At 41.7% G+C, this 15,380-nt stretch overlaps 1 protein-coding gene across 3 annotated transcripts in view; it reads left to right on the forward strand.

Moving 5' to 3' along the window:
• The window catches only part of SLTM (SAFB like transcription modulator), a 137,620-nt gene that overhangs the window by 93,266 nt on the left and 28,974 nt on the right, over positions 1 to 15,380 (forward strand). For all 3 annotated transcript variants that reach the window (XM_073586965.1, XM_073586967.1, XM_073586966.1), the window contains 8 exons: positions 2,765 to 2,795; positions 3,738 to 4,200; positions 4,721 to 4,770; positions 10,626 to 10,735; positions 11,818 to 11,967; positions 12,051 to 12,154; positions 12,240 to 12,388; positions 12,685 to 12,773. In XM_073586965.1, the coding sequence (XP_073443066.1) occupies positions 2,765 to 2,795; positions 3,738 to 4,200; positions 4,721 to 4,770; positions 10,626 to 10,735; positions 11,818 to 11,967; positions 12,051 to 12,154; positions 12,240 to 12,388; positions 12,685 to 12,773 (1,146 nt within the window). The remainder of the gene's footprint in view (positions 1 to 2,764; positions 2,796 to 3,737; positions 4,201 to 4,720; positions 4,771 to 10,625; positions 10,736 to 11,817; positions 11,968 to 12,050; positions 12,155 to 12,239; positions 12,389 to 12,684; positions 12,774 to 15,380) is intronic.

Genomic DNA, 15,380 nt, shown 5'->3' on the forward strand with positions numbered 1-15,380 from the left:
GCATACTTTTGCAAATAACTGTATAGTGAGAGACCTGTCAGTCCAGAGCTGCTGGTAGGTAGAAGCTGCTTGGGACCCATCTGTCTGACTAGTCTCCCACATTTCAGTGACACATATATGGCTGAAATCATGCTGACAGCAGATTGGGCAGCATGCATCACCTGTCTGGTTCCATTTAAAAAGGTTGTCTAGGTTGGGACATAAGTCTGCATACTTGCCATCGCAAGTTGACAAGACATGTTCAGTGTCTCTCAATTCACCACTATTGAGAAACCAGATGACCAGAAATATGCAAATTGCATACTTGTGACCACCGACTAAAGCCCCCGTTACACATTGCGATATCGCTAGCAATATCGTTGTAAAGTCACCGATTTTGTGACGTTACAGCGATATTGCTAGCGATATCGCTGCATGTGATACCTTCGACCGGCTCCCCCGCTGCTTATCGCTGATCGCGCGAGAAGCTCCTGGACCATTTCTCGTCGTCAGCTTCCTGCTGTGACGACGAGCGACGCGTGGAGCCGGACGGGAGGACGCAGGATCGCCGCGTCTGACAGGTAAGAAGCGATCCCCGTCCATAGCGATGTCGCTGGTGAGATCTGCCTGAGTGGCAGCTCACTAGCGACCACCTAGCGATTCACCAGCGATCCTGACAGCGTCATATCGCTGGTCGGGATCACTGGTGAGTCGCTAGGTGTAACGGTACCCTAACACCAGGAATACCAGGGAATGAGAGTCTTAAAGCGCATACATTCACTTCAGTCTAGATTACATGGTGACATTTCGCTTCACACTGAAATAGCAGCGTTGGATGATGTAACGATTCCCTAAAGTGTCGTATTGCGACTGTGCAAATACAACCCTCTCAAATGTTTCCAAATGGGTTGGATTTTGTGTTGCTGGTTACAAGTCATGTTCTACACACTTTCCATACACCTCCAGTGATTTCTTGTGCACTCAATCTGCATATATTTTTGCACATTTGGGGGGCTTTCTGTTCTCCTGGAGGCATTACATCCAATGGTTCATTTGATTAGCCTATTTTGGGAACTGCAAACCATGCATTGGGTTTACATCTTTTTGTGTAAATTATCACCTCAACAATAAGGGTCTCTGTATTCATGGTTATTGGTGTTCTCTTGCATTGAAGATCTTATACTCTTTTCCCATGTTTTACATTCTGTGTATTTATGCTATATTATCATATTTAGCATATGGTCCATATAGGTCTTTTTTTCATTCATACATTTACTATTTTCATATGTTATTATTGTGTAGGTCTTTACCCAGCACACTGGAAGGGGTACATACCAGGCTCTTACCTCAGAACCTGTGTTGTCTGGAGTGTCCTTTATGGCTAATTTGTTTTGGCCTTTTTAATTGTTTTTAATCTCATTTTTGTCACTTGTGTGTCCTTTTTTGTTTGCTAATAAAAATCTTTGATAATATAATGTTTTATATACTTTTTGGATTTCGGGGTTGATCGCGTCCACTGTGCACACTTCTTTTAATTTTCATGGTTTGTTCGGTTAGGTGTGCGGACTGCAGTCCCCTGTAAATAATCTGTAGTGCCCTCAAGCTTTTTTGAAATTCTTTCCATAGACCTCAACGCAAGACGCGCACAACTTATCTCTAAACGTGGCTGTTTATAAATCACAGCTCTAAAATGGCAAGTCGCAGACAAGTTCCTCAAATGTTTTGTTGCATGGCTTTTGTGCGAATTGCCGTCGAACAACATGTCACTGTTGGAGGGATTTTATTGTACCTGTGTGGCTGCTGTTTTTTTCCTCCCACCCATGAATGGAACATTAGTCAATGATTTAAGTTATTTAGCCTGCATCTGCAGAGGGCAAATTTCCCTTAAGGCCACATGAGACCCTGACTGTGGAGGGCTGAAGCAACAAGCCAAAGCTAATTCTGCTAATTATTTTTTTTATCACTTAATATGGACTAACCCGCTAATACATGATTCAATAGGTCTTATCATGGCATGTATTATCAGTAGTTAATTAAAACCATATAATTTTATTGCTTCTTATAATGGGTACATCATACTGCTCCTGATCAGCCTTAATAATTGAAGTATAGATGTACCTTAATCATCATCACAGCCATGCACAGTATGATGCTCCTCACACAGCTTCGTACACACACAGAAATATGCCACACCTCCCCACAAATTGCCTCCACAACCCCTCAGTATTATGGCCCCATGTAAGTACTGACCGATGATTTAAATCGACTTGCCTCCCTCTGTTCCTTCTGATGCCCTGCTTGGGTATATTAAGTGTGTACTGAATCTCTGCACGAGTCGTCAACTGATGACTTCATGGACACGCTGGGTAGAGACTGTCTCATGTGTTGAATGATTTGTATTCACTGGTATCTGTCCTGAGGATGCTGGTACAAACGAAACTGAGACACTGGGCTAGGGGTGGCTAAGCAGGGTATGACTGCACTGTAGCCAGACCATTGGCTGTCCTGGTCCACGGGCCACACCAGAACAGGCAACGGGCCATATGTAACCCGGGTGCTGCACTTTGCCCATGACTTCTGTAGGGTGACAGCAGATCTCAAGGGGAAGGGTCTTCTAACTGGTGCAATAAGTATCCTTAACAGAAGGGAATAGAGCTGAGATTAGATGTGTTTTAAAAATCCAAAATAATTTGAACAGTAAATTTAAACCTAAATAAATGTGTGTTTTTTTTGTTTGTTTGTTTTTTTTTACTCCCCCCCCCCCCCCCCCCCCTATTTCCCTTAGGAAGGAGACGAGGACGATAATGAAAACAAAGGTTAGTTGGTACATTCGTTATGTTTTGTTGTTTTTACTATAAAAACATAGCTTAGATTTTCAGACTCTGAAACAATTGCAAATATCTCAAGAAAAATCAACACTACATACCAGTATGCACCCAGGACTCCAGCACATGTTGCAATTCTTGGGTTTTTGTCTAAGGTAAGTTTGGACATCTGGTTCCTAGCTGCATCACCATACAGAAACCTATAGTGCCTTTACCCACTTGGACCACTCTCCCTGTGGAGGACTACTTGTACTTGCTACCTACTACTATCTGGATTTTATGGACGGTTGGTTATATGGGATTTTCTAGAAGATGTGGAACCTTTCATATAGGTGTCTCGGAATATAAAGTCACCTTTTGTTGTGCTCGAATAGTGGACAGGAGATATTTTTGAGTGTCATTCTTGCCTTGTGTAACATTAAACTACTTAATGAGCCATCAACCAGTAAGACTGGGTATTCGATGTCTAGCCATTGGCTTGTACCCTGTGACACTTATGAGTAAACTACATGGACAGATTGGACTGGTGTTGTCTTGGACATGAAGATCTGTATTTGTGTCTGGTGTGCCAGTAATTGGTGAAAAATGATCTGTGATTGGAATGAATCTTCTGGACTTTATCGTTGTATAGTCTACTAATGGATGAAGACTGACCTGTTTTGAGAGGCATGATCATTCAAGTACATTTGTCTGGGAGGCGTCTGAATTTTATGAAGATTTCCTGTGAATCTGGAGCACAGTCACAAGACAGAATCCAAGGATCCCTATCATGTCTATAATGCTGTCTTACCATGAAGAATGTCAGCTTGTTTGTCTAAAGTTTTTAGCAATGCTTTTTGTTAACCAGATGTGTTTTCTTTAGGTCCTGCACTACGCTATACATTTGTTTAAACTTCTTATTTTGCCATGTTTATTCCTGTTAAATCCTCTTAGATATAACAGGTTCTGGAGGTGGTACACAAGAAGTAGCTAAACCTGTTCATTCAGAAGAAAATGGATCAGCGCTTGCTGTCAAAGAAGACATGGAAGCTAGCACATCTCTGAAAGAAGCAGAGGACGATAATCTATCTGTCACACTCCAGGCTGAAGATGCCATCACTATCGATTGTGATGGAGATGACCTCCTAGAAACAGGTAAAAATGTGAAAATTGCAGATTCGGAGGCATGCAAACCAAAGGATGAAGATGAGGAAGCTGCGAGTGATCCTAAGGATAGCCTGGAGGAACAAAAGGATAACTTGTCGGGGAACCAGAAAATCGACAAAGGGGAGAATGTTAAAGGAGATGGTGCTAAGAAGGAATCCAGGGAAGGTTCAAAGAAAGCTGAATCTGGAGATAAAGAAAAGGATTCTCAGAAGAAAGGTCCATCTACAGGGACCTCTGGTCAAGGAAAGAGGTTTGTTTTTATATGTCAGTTCATTAAGATACTGATTACCAGCGTTCACTAAGAGCACTCTACATTAAGGGGTAGCTTCAAGAATATATTTAGCACCTTGCCTTTGTGTATAATGATTTTTGAGCCTCATAAGTTCCTTTTATTTTTATTTATATTTTTACACCAAGATTTTCCCAATTTGTTCTACTGCCAGCATTTTTATTTTTCCAAATTGACAAGTTTCTAAAAGCTCCTTGTGAGGATGGTAAGGAACAACTGCCCGAACACTAAATGAAGCCAAGTCCAATCCTTGAATTTGGGAGAAGATTTTTCCATATTTCCACACTGAATATATTTGTCAGAAAATCTAGATCTTCGGGCTTCCTGGGGAAAATGAGATCAAGAAGCTTTGAGGGAAACCTTTTGATCTTCTAAGATTTAATTTGATCTATTGCAAGGTTGTTTTATATGGTTTTTGTTTCTCATAGGATTTCCTGATCTCCTTTTTCATTTTGTTTTCATAATCATTTGCCTCTTGCAGCTCTTCCAAGGATTCAAAGGATAACAAAACCACATCTAAAGATGATAAAGGTATGCCTTCATCCCTAATTTTTTTTTTTTTTTTTTTTTTTTTTACCTTGCAGAATCACATCTAAACATAATATGCACTTTTGATGGCTAAATTCTCAGCTGAAATATTAACTGTTTCTAGTTACAGCTCTGCGCCAGTGAATCTTTGCTGTCTGATCCCAGGGCTCCCTCTGCCTAACAGCATTCTCCTAGCTAGCACAGACACAGCAGCGCTATTAGTGGTCTGCAGCTTCTCATTTAAGGCTAGGTACACATTTGCAGTTGAGTCCGCAGCATATCGTCCGCGAACGCATGCTAATGTGTTTGCGTTCGATAGGTCAATGCTATTTCCAGGTGATTTTTTTACACAAGCCACACCCAATGGGCGTGGCTTATGTAAATTCTGGTGCACGCTTGCGTTCCAATACATAGTAATGCAGTTTTTTTTTTACGCACTTCATCCGCACTTATCCGCATACAGATGACTGCAGATATTTGACGCCGCAAAAAATGGAACATGCGTTCCCTGCACACCACAAAACGACACAAGCGTACACAAACACATGTCCATGCGTGCACCATGTTAAATATAGGTACGCGTGACGCATGCGGATGTATGCAGATGAAACGCTTCGAACACAACCGCAAATGTGAAACCGGCCTAATCCCTTTCTTGTTTCAGTTAAGTGACCGTGGCATGTGATGAGAGGGAGATCTGGAGTTCATGGAGCAAAATATAATTGTTCGAACCAGAGGCTTGCTTAGGACTGCCTATCAATATGAGACTAGGATTCTGACATGTGTGTTGCAGTCAGAGTACAAACCACGATGTATGAACTGGATATGGTTACTCAAACATGACAGCCTTATATTATAATGTGAAAAATGAGGATGAATGAACTCATGGAGATCAACATCCAACACTGCGGAGACACCATCACGTTTCTCAACTCAGTGATTCTAGAGCAATGCCCCCATGCCTTATGGGAGATATGCAAAAACATGCAAAACGCAATCCGCGGAGACACCATCACATGTTTCTCAACGCAAGCAATGAATAGCCAGGTCTTTCCCCGGGAAGGAACAACCACGGGAAGGGCAGTCTCCAGTGAAGGAAACCACCTATGCCAAAACATGGTATCCATCCACAGACAGCTGTTTCGGGGTATTGCCCCTCATCAGTGTGGAAAGACCTGGCTAGTCATTGCTTGCGTTGAGAAACATGGGATGGTGTCTCCGCGTCTTGTGTTTTGCATGTTTTTGCATATTTCCCATAAGGGATGGGGGCATTGCTCTAGAATCACTGCGTTGAGAAACGTGATGGTCTCCGCAGTGTTGGATGTTGATCTCCATGAGTTCATTCATCCTCATTTTTCGCAATCTTTTACTAGGCATTGCGCCTACTAGCCAGTTTCCTACTCCACACTGATGAGGGGCAATACCCTGAAACAGCTGTCTGTGGATGGATACCATGTTTTGGCATAGGTGGTTTCCTTCATTGGAGACTGCCCTTCCCGTGGTTGTTCCTTCCCGGGGAAAGACCTGGCTAGTCATTGCTTGCGTTGAGAAACATGTGATGGTGTCTCCGCGGCTTGTGTTTTGCATGTTTTAGCCTTATATGCCTATGTATGCATGTGTGTATGAAGCATAACATTGCCAAGCTTGGTAAAGCACTACACTACACAAGTAATGCAATGTGTTATTTATGCGATCAACAAGTTGCATGTTCAAGTTCCCTTATTGAAATAGTAAATTTTTTTTAAGTTTAATTTTGTCCCTTTTTTTTGAGATTTTTTAAAAGGGTAAAAACTTTGATATTAGTTTAACCCCTTCCTGACAAGTTCACACTGAGCGCCATGGCGATCGGGTGCTGGTGTCATCTCTGAGAGCTGACACCCTGCAGCATTGCCCATTATCGGTGCTAGCAACAATTGCTGACTTAACCCCTCTGATGCCACTGTCAATAGTGACAGCAGAATCGAGGAGCATCACACATGGAGTGAGCTTCCTATCTACTCCCATTAGCACAATGTGATGAGATCACGTTGTGCTAATGGTTTCCATGGTAATCCATGGCTGCGGGGTCCTGCAGGGAAGATGGCTTGTGCGCCTGCTAAATAAAATAAATTCTTCACCTGCTGTTGATTTCCCCCCCCCCAATTCTGCCTCCCAAAGATCGCAGTACGGCTCTGCTTCAATTTATTCTACGCGGAGCGCTTACACCAGGGTTTCCATATAAATCTCTGAAATACGTGATTCAGAGGCAACTCCCGGCAGAAGATTCCCTATAATGAGGCAGATGAAGTCACTGTAGACGCCATAGGACTAGTGATGAGCGAGTATACTCATTGCTTGGGTTTATCCGAGCATGCTCGGTTGTCCTCCAAGTATTTTGGCGTGCTCGGAGATTTAGTTTGTGTCGACAAAGTTGCATGATTTGTGGCTGCTGGACAGGCTGAATATAAGTGAGGAATGCCTGTTTGTTAGGGAATCCCCACTTGTATTAAGGGCTGTCTAGCAGCCGTAAATGATGCTGCTACTTTGACAAACGAAATTTCCGAGCACGCCAAAATACTCTGACGACACCCGAGCATGGTCGGGAAAACCTAAGCAACGAGTACACTTGCTCATCACCTACATAGGACCTGTGATACGGTGTTGTCTGTCTTTTTAGGTGAGCATAAAAGCACGATCTGGCCACAGTTTTGTGCACTTCTAAAAAGGACAACACTGAACAGAGGCCAGACTGAGTCCATTATAGTGAATAGATCCCTCAGGGGTTTCATCTGTCACGTCACTTAGATTTAGATGGAACCCCAAAATTAAGTGCTCAGCATAGAGTGCCGAATAAATATCCTAAATGTTACATATAATGTTTCCAATAAAAGCTTCAACTCCATCCATAAAAGACATCAAGTCCCAGTGCTTGCTGGAGTGACCCATAGGTCCTTTTTCTATGCAAGTCTGAGAGACTTGTTCTGACTCTTGTAGAGTTAAATTAAAGGGAACCTGTCACCTCGTTTTGCCACTTGAGGCTTATCTGCATCATTCTATATTGCTGCAGATAAGCCGCTGGTCTGACCTGAAAGAGAGAAGAAAAACAAGTTCTATTATTCTCACCCGGGGCGGTCTGGTCCAATGGGTGGCGCAGGTCCGCCTCCCATCTTCATGCGATGTCGTCATCCTGCTTTCTTCATGCTGCGCTCCTGTGCAGGCGTACTGATCTGCCCTGCTGAGGGCAGAGCAAAGTACTGCAGTGCGTAGGTGCCGGGAAAGGTCTGCATCTTATAGCGGCAAAACGTTACAGGTTCCCTTTTAAATGCTTGGGACCGTTGCTTCTGACTTCTCGTTGGTCAGAAGCAGAGGTCACAAGATGGTGCTGATGCTAGATGCTAGACCAGAGCAGCAACAATAAAAGATGAAGGTTGCAGTTAAGTATATTGCTAGGGACAGGTGGCTTAGGATAAGTAGCATCACTCCAGCAATGAAAAAAATTCACTGTAGCAGTGCTTTAAGGAGTTACAGTAGTTCAGCTTTGGGGCATAAAAACTGTATGCTTGCATAAGATTTTATCATTGACATCTTTGCTTCAGGTAGTTTAGAGCAGTTGGTTTTCCCATACATTGCTGATTCCTTATTGCCATTTCTTGACTACTTGTTTATGGGTTGGTCTGTGAATGTTGCTGTTTATGTGGTCAGTGCAGTAAGTTAAACCGAAAGTTTTGATCTTTGCCTTGATATGTGGCCCAGTCTGACCTTCCACTAATTGGAGGCGGATTTGTCTGTAGGTATTTATTACTTACCTACTAAAGCACTAGACATTGACCAAATATATCCAGCACTACAGATAACAAATAACTTCTTTTGATTGGTAAATGTTATGTCATTGTCCTAAAAGGAGCTGACAGGAGAAACCCATCAAAATTCTCACTTTTGGGGTAAAGAGTATGACTTGTGTAAAGTCACATGCGCTATTGAGCTGTATTTATAATCTTGTGGAGAAATGTCGAGCATTTTCTCATTGAAAGGGGTGTTACAAAACTATCATTGATTTAATCCTAGTTGACTGTGTAATGAAGTAAACCTAATATCTTTCTTAACGTACTGTAGTTAAAAAGTCCCTGCCGTTCCGTCTACTTGAACTGCTTATTAATAGAAGATATCTACAACTGGTTTTAGGACATTTTGTTTGTGATTTCCCAGGGCATGCTGGGATACACAAATGAAACGGCATAGGTTCAGGGAGGATAGAGGGTTGCCAGACCTCTGAAAGTGACATCTTTTGGGGCGTAGGAATGGTCTCTGTTGTTCGAGCTTGCTGGCTTCTCTTTAGCCAGCCCATGACACTTCATCAAAGCCAGCAAGTGAGAGCACTGTCACTGAAAAGAAGATTGCACACTGACAAGTGAGCTCGTAGTGAGCATACGTTGAAATTGACAACCTTATGTATGCTCAGTACAGCAGGGACCAACCCAGCCCCTAAAATGAATGTCGATGACTGTTTCAGGGTGGAGATGGTGGCTGCGTCGAGGAAAACGAGATCTCATTGGTTTGTCCCACTATTTATTGGGAAAGTTAAAACTAAATATACTGTAAGATAAAAAAAAATATAGAGCAGAGAGAGAAAGGTGGAGACTTTTTAATGAAAGTATATTACAAAAGCTGTTAATTACATGAACTATTTTTATTCGTTTCAGACAATCCCTTTAAAGTTAATCACATACTTGTAGAGAACCTGCTCCTAATGCACAACTTGAGCTTTAATTCCTTTGTGACGTATTTAAAGGCAGTGTGTCACTTTAGATCTATTAACCAGCAAATAGTGTTAGAAAGATGCCTGGCCACTGTACTGAAGTTGATGCACCTAGGAGAAAGTTTTTTTTTTTTTTTTTTGTTTTTTTTTTTGCCCCAGAAGCCACTGGCTTTCACTCATGGACAGCCCTCTCATCAGTGCAGAATCTGCTGTCAAGAGCTTGCCAACAGCCACTGCTCACATTTGGCATGCTTATTACTGGAAACCAGTAGCTATTGGGAGGATTAGTTAATTTTCTCCTGAGTGTCCCAATTTCAGTAGGTTGGTCGGCACCTAGAAGTAGATTATCTGCATGACCCATCATTTTATCACATCAGCTGTATACATTATATAAAATAAGCACATTTAGTAACTTAATTCCAATTTTGAGTTTGGGAGGAGCCTTAATTATACCAATATTAAAATTAATGGATACAACCTTTATTCAAAAGGGCTTTTGCTGCTATTTGACTTTAATTCAGTAATTAAATTCCAATTTAAAAAAATAAAACCATCCACTGAAAAATTGTTTTCTTAGAGCAAGGGTGTCACCTGGTGTTCATAGGGTCTGGCAATGTGCAGGTCCATGTAATAAGCTTCATGCTGCTTGTCACTTACACAGCCAGGTCTCTGCTTAGTGTGACCTCTGTGATCTGCATTATTCTATTTGTTGGTTACTTCTCAGCATAGTGATTCAATGTTTGCTGTAAACTGCGCATGTGACTAGCGCTCAGCAGTATGGAGGTCTAACTAATGAGCCGACTGCTGATGGTTCCATTTGCTCACTTATTCCCTACACTGCTGCTTCTGAATGCAGAGAGCTGGCTATGGATGGAATGACTGGGCATGTGTGACCAACTGCATATTGCTTTACCACTTGGACACCAGGTTGGTGCCATACTATGCAAGAAAATGTACACTCTACACAATGGATGTAACGTGCAAACCTTTTTACACAAAGTATAAGCCTTTCACCAGCCTTAAAGTTGTGTAAACACACCACTCCGCACAACCATGCATTCATAGCTCATCTATTTTGTAAATGTTGCCTTCCATTTATAATGCTGAAATCCTGTTTTTAAAGGAAGTATTAGTGGCACAAGTGGAAGCTCAGTAAGGAATCTCTGGGTTAGTGGACTTTCATCTAATACAAAGGCTGCAGATTTGAAGAATCTTTTTGGGAAATATGGAAAGGTATGTGAAGGGTCTGCTAATGGCAGGATATCATTTTGTTCTTGTGGATGTTTATTTACTCAGGTTAATGGCAGTATGTAGATTTTTGTTATCTACTGAAGTCTTTTCAGTCTTTACGATCAGTAAATGCTGCGGGTTGGACACTGTGTACTTGTGCAGCGTCCGACCTGCAGCATCCAGATGTTACAGCATAGTGGATGGGATTTCAAGAAATCCCATGCCCACTGTGTGCAGAGACGCCGGCGTCTCACCTGTGGAGATTGACATGCAGCATGTCTATCTTGCAGAGACGCGAGACCCTGCAAAATAAGTCACCCGTTCAATGTATTGGACACAGTGAGTCTGCATGGTACAATGAACATATGCAGACTCGCCTGCGTTCAATAGAGTGCAGTGTTTTGGGCGCAGTGGACATGTGCTGCGTCCAAAGCGCTGCCAATTTGTGAAAGTGTGCACATACCCTTACAAATAAGCCATATTGAAAACACCAGATAGTGGTTTTTTTTCTGTGTGACACGGATGCTCATTAATGATCTAACTAGATTTGTCCGAACGTTGGAAAACATTCATGTTGAGAAACCGACCCAAAAATGATATTCAATTTAATTATACCACTTTTCTTTACCAGTTTAGCATTTGCAAATCAGATGATTTTTATTACAAAGACAGGTTTTTGTTTAAGCAGTGTAACATCCTAATTACAGGGTTATGGAGAGTTCAGAGAATATTTAGTTCCTCCGTTCATCCCAATGTTTATAATTTGTTTGTGAATAAGTTTTCCTGTCTACAACAGGTGGATGGTGCCTTGATCATTTATTCTGCATGGGAGGTGTTTAGTAGCTGCCTGTTCATCGGTCCCCATTCAGATACACATGCACTATTGGCCCAAGGGAGCTTGTGTATGCTTGAGTCACGAAGACTATTGTTGGCATGAACTAGTGTTCAATGGCTATCTTATCTATGATCATCTGAACTCTTCACATTTAGTAACACTACAGAAATATCACAAATGCAAGTTCATAATATTTAATGAGTGTTTCTATTTTTAATCTTGTAGTAATATTTCATATTTCTCCGCCTAGGTTCTGAGTGCCAAAGTAGTTACTAATGCAAGGAGTCCAGGGGCAAAATGCTATGGGATTGTTACTATGTCATCTAGTTCTGACGTTTCCAGATGTATTTCTCACCTACATCGCACAGAATTGCATGGCCAGCAGATATCTGTGGAAAAGGTGCCCTTTTTTTTTCTAGTTGTAGTTTGAATGGCTCTTCCTAAACTATAAGACTTGCATTAATCATTTTTGTTCCACTCCAGTGGAAGAGTGATCCTTCAAAAAGAGATCAGAAGGAAGGCGATGAGAAATCTGGGTCTGGCAGAACTGGTGACAGGAAATCCTCTGGTGGAGAAAAAAGTAGCAGGTAAGAATCACACTAGTGATTTTTGTATGAACTATATTGGTTTTGCCAATTTGGGATTTAAAGTGATTACTTTATTTCCGCTAAGGCCCACAAGTTCTTCTATTAGAGATGACAAAAAATCTGACAAATCTTCTGATAAGAAAGATGGTAAAGATTCTAAGAAAAATATTGGTGATAAAGCTGGAAGTTCTACCCACAATCATGGAGACAAAAATGATGAAAGGAAACGGCCAGGTAAGAAAAATTTAAAATGTGCTTCACCCAGTGGTAGGCCAGCTTTCCCACCATGGGCAGCTTACTCAATCAAACTCAGTGATAGCATGCAGTAAGACCTCTTGGGGGGCTTTTGCTATTTGCCACAGTCAGAATTTAATCTTAATTTAATATATGGGGGAGAGCTCTGACCTCTATATATTATTGATTTCTATGATACTATGCAATTATTGCCATAGAATGGTAGACCCTAAAACGGTGAAGCAGTGACTCATTATTTTTTTTATAGTAATGCAATGTTTTTAAAATACCTGTAGGCAAAAGCCCAGGTCAGATGGTGGTAATAGACCAGACAAAAGGTGATCAGGGTTACATGCGGCCACAAATGAAAAGAAGATTTGACAAGGTAAGTTTTAAACATCAGGTGTTTTTCATATTTATTTGTTTGCTCTTTTACTAATGGTCACTTAACTCATAAGGATTAAGCCACTTTGTAGGTTAATGACCAGGTCTTAATTTTGAAATATGACCACTGTCACTTTGTGGTTATAACTCTGGAGCGCTTCAAAGGATCCCATTGAGTCTGAGGGTTTTTTCATGTCATATTGTACTTTGATGGTGGTAAAATTTCTTCGAAATTACTTGTTTGTGGAGGGGGGGACGTAAATTTGGCAAAATTTTTGACAATTTCACAATTTTCAAACTTTTTTTTTTTTTTTTTGCCCGCAAGTCAAAGCATTGTTATAAAAATAGTTAATAAATAACATTTCCCACATGTCTACTTCATATCAGCACAATTTTTGAAACAAAATTTTTTGTTAGGAAGTTGTGAGTTAAAAGTTGCCCAGCGGTTTCTCATTTTTCCAACAATTTACAAAACCATTTTTTTAGGACCACCTCACATCTCAAATGACTTTGGGGGCCTATGACAGAAAATAACCAAAAGTGACACCATTCTAAAAACTGCACCCCTCAAGGTGTTCAAAACACCACATTCAAGAAGTTTATTAACCCTTCAGGTGCTTCACAGATACTGAAGCGATGTGGAAGTAAAAAATTAACATTTAACTTTTTTCACAAAAATCTTACTTCGGACCCAATTTTTTTTCTTTATTTTCTCAAGGGTATCAGGAGAAAATGAACCACATTTGGTGTGCAATTTCTCCTGAGCACATAGATACCGCATGTGTGGAGGAAGACCACTCTTTTGGCGCAGGGCTTGTGGCGCACTGTTTGATGTTTTGAACATTAAATTGTCTGGAATCGAGAGCAGATGGCCCCCCCCCCCCCGATGCTTCACATAAGTTTATAATGTAGAGCCGTGAAAATTAAAAAAAAAAAAAAAAATCACATGTGCCATTTCGCTTTTGCAGAGTGTTAAAATGGAAGCCCCCTGACAGCCCTGAGTGGGGACTTGCTTTTTTGTGGATTGAGTTGAAGCTATTATTGGGAACACTTTGCATAGCGTTTGGGATCACATTTATCCGGCGCTCTACACTAAGCACTTTGGGGTTTCCATCTAAATTTCTGAGTGACGTGATTCAGATGAAATCCCTGATGGATGCATTCACTGTAATGAGGCAGCAGAGTTACTCTCGACTCCGTTTGGCCTTTGTTCAGTGTTTTCCTTTCAGAGGTGCACAAAACTATGGTGAACCGCATTTTTATGCATGCCTTAGAAGCCGGACACAGTGCCTCCATTATAGGTTATCTTCCGCCAGCTGTTCTGTCTTAATCGCACATTTCTGAGATTTACACGGAAACCCCGGTGTAAGCGCTCAGTGTAGAGTGTAGGATAAATGTGTGCCGAGTCTTACTGCGATCATTGGGAGACAGAGTGAACAAATCCATTGCAGATGAAGAATTGGTTTTATTATTAACGCCGTTCCTCGTGCAGTACATGTGATTAGACTACTTTTTTCTAGGGGTCGGTGCGATTACAGCTTTACGAGATTTATATCTGTTTGTTTGGCTGCTGTCACACCCTGAAACACGCTTATTTTTGCAAGAAGTTTTATTTCGAGAGGTATAATTTTTTACGTATTTCGGTTGATAGTCGTGTGTTTTGCGGGAGAAGTTGATGTTTTTATTGGTACCATTTTCAGTCACATGACATTTTTTATAATACTTTCTATTCTGATTTTTGTGAAAGCAGAATGAACCAGCAAGTCAGGTTTTTTGTTTTCTATTTTCTCCCCCCGTTAGGCATGTGGTAAAATTGATAAGTCAGCTTTATTCTTCGTGTCAGTGATGCCACATTTATATTGTTTTTATGCTTTGTCGGTTTTACACTATAACATTTTTTTAAATAAAATTAATTTTTGCATCGCTTTGTTCTGAAAGCTATATCATTTTTGAAAATTTTCACTGATGTATCTGTATGGCGGCTTGTCTTTTGCGGGACAAGATGACCTTTTCAGTAATATTTTTATTTACATTCATCTTATAATATAATTTTTATTATGCCGTTCACTGAAGGTGTTAACTGGTGTCACAGGAGCATGCTTCCATTTAAGCAACATGTCAGTTGTGAACTGGTGCATTGTCTTGCAGAAATCAGACACCTTTGGTGAGCATGCCACGTTTCATGGTTTTGATGGCCTTACACAATTTCCACAGCAGTGAAGCATAGTATGCTCTAGTGATCGTGGTACCTTTCTCTCTCACCCATGACAGCACCACGGAGAGAGGGGATCCGCCCTTCAGGGACAGGAACCTACAGAAAAAGGGCGGTACCTCTCCTCCGCCTTCAGTTGGGTTCCTGTCCCTGACTGAGGGACCCACAGTACGGCGCACCTGTGAGGAGTCCGGGGCCGGCCTGTCCGCGTATCGGCAGCGGGGAGGCCCCTGTCGCGGCAGGTGCAGTGCCCGGGGCCAATGCGGGCTGCCGATTGAGCGGGGGGGAGAGAGACGCTGGAGTCGCCGCTCCGGAAAGGAGGTTGGGGCTCAGCGGGACCCGGTGGAGCATGGGCAGCGCCATGGTACGGAGAGTACCAAGATGGCCGCTGCCCCG

This window comes from Dendrobates tinctorius, unplaced genomic scaffold (genome assembly GCF_039654945.1).
Source record: "Dendrobates tinctorius isolate UK_male_01 unplaced genomic scaffold, ASM3965494v1 ptg000097l, whole genome shotgun sequence".
Taxonomy (NCBI): Eukaryota; Metazoa; Chordata; class Amphibia; order Anura; family Dendrobatidae; genus Dendrobates; species Dendrobates tinctorius.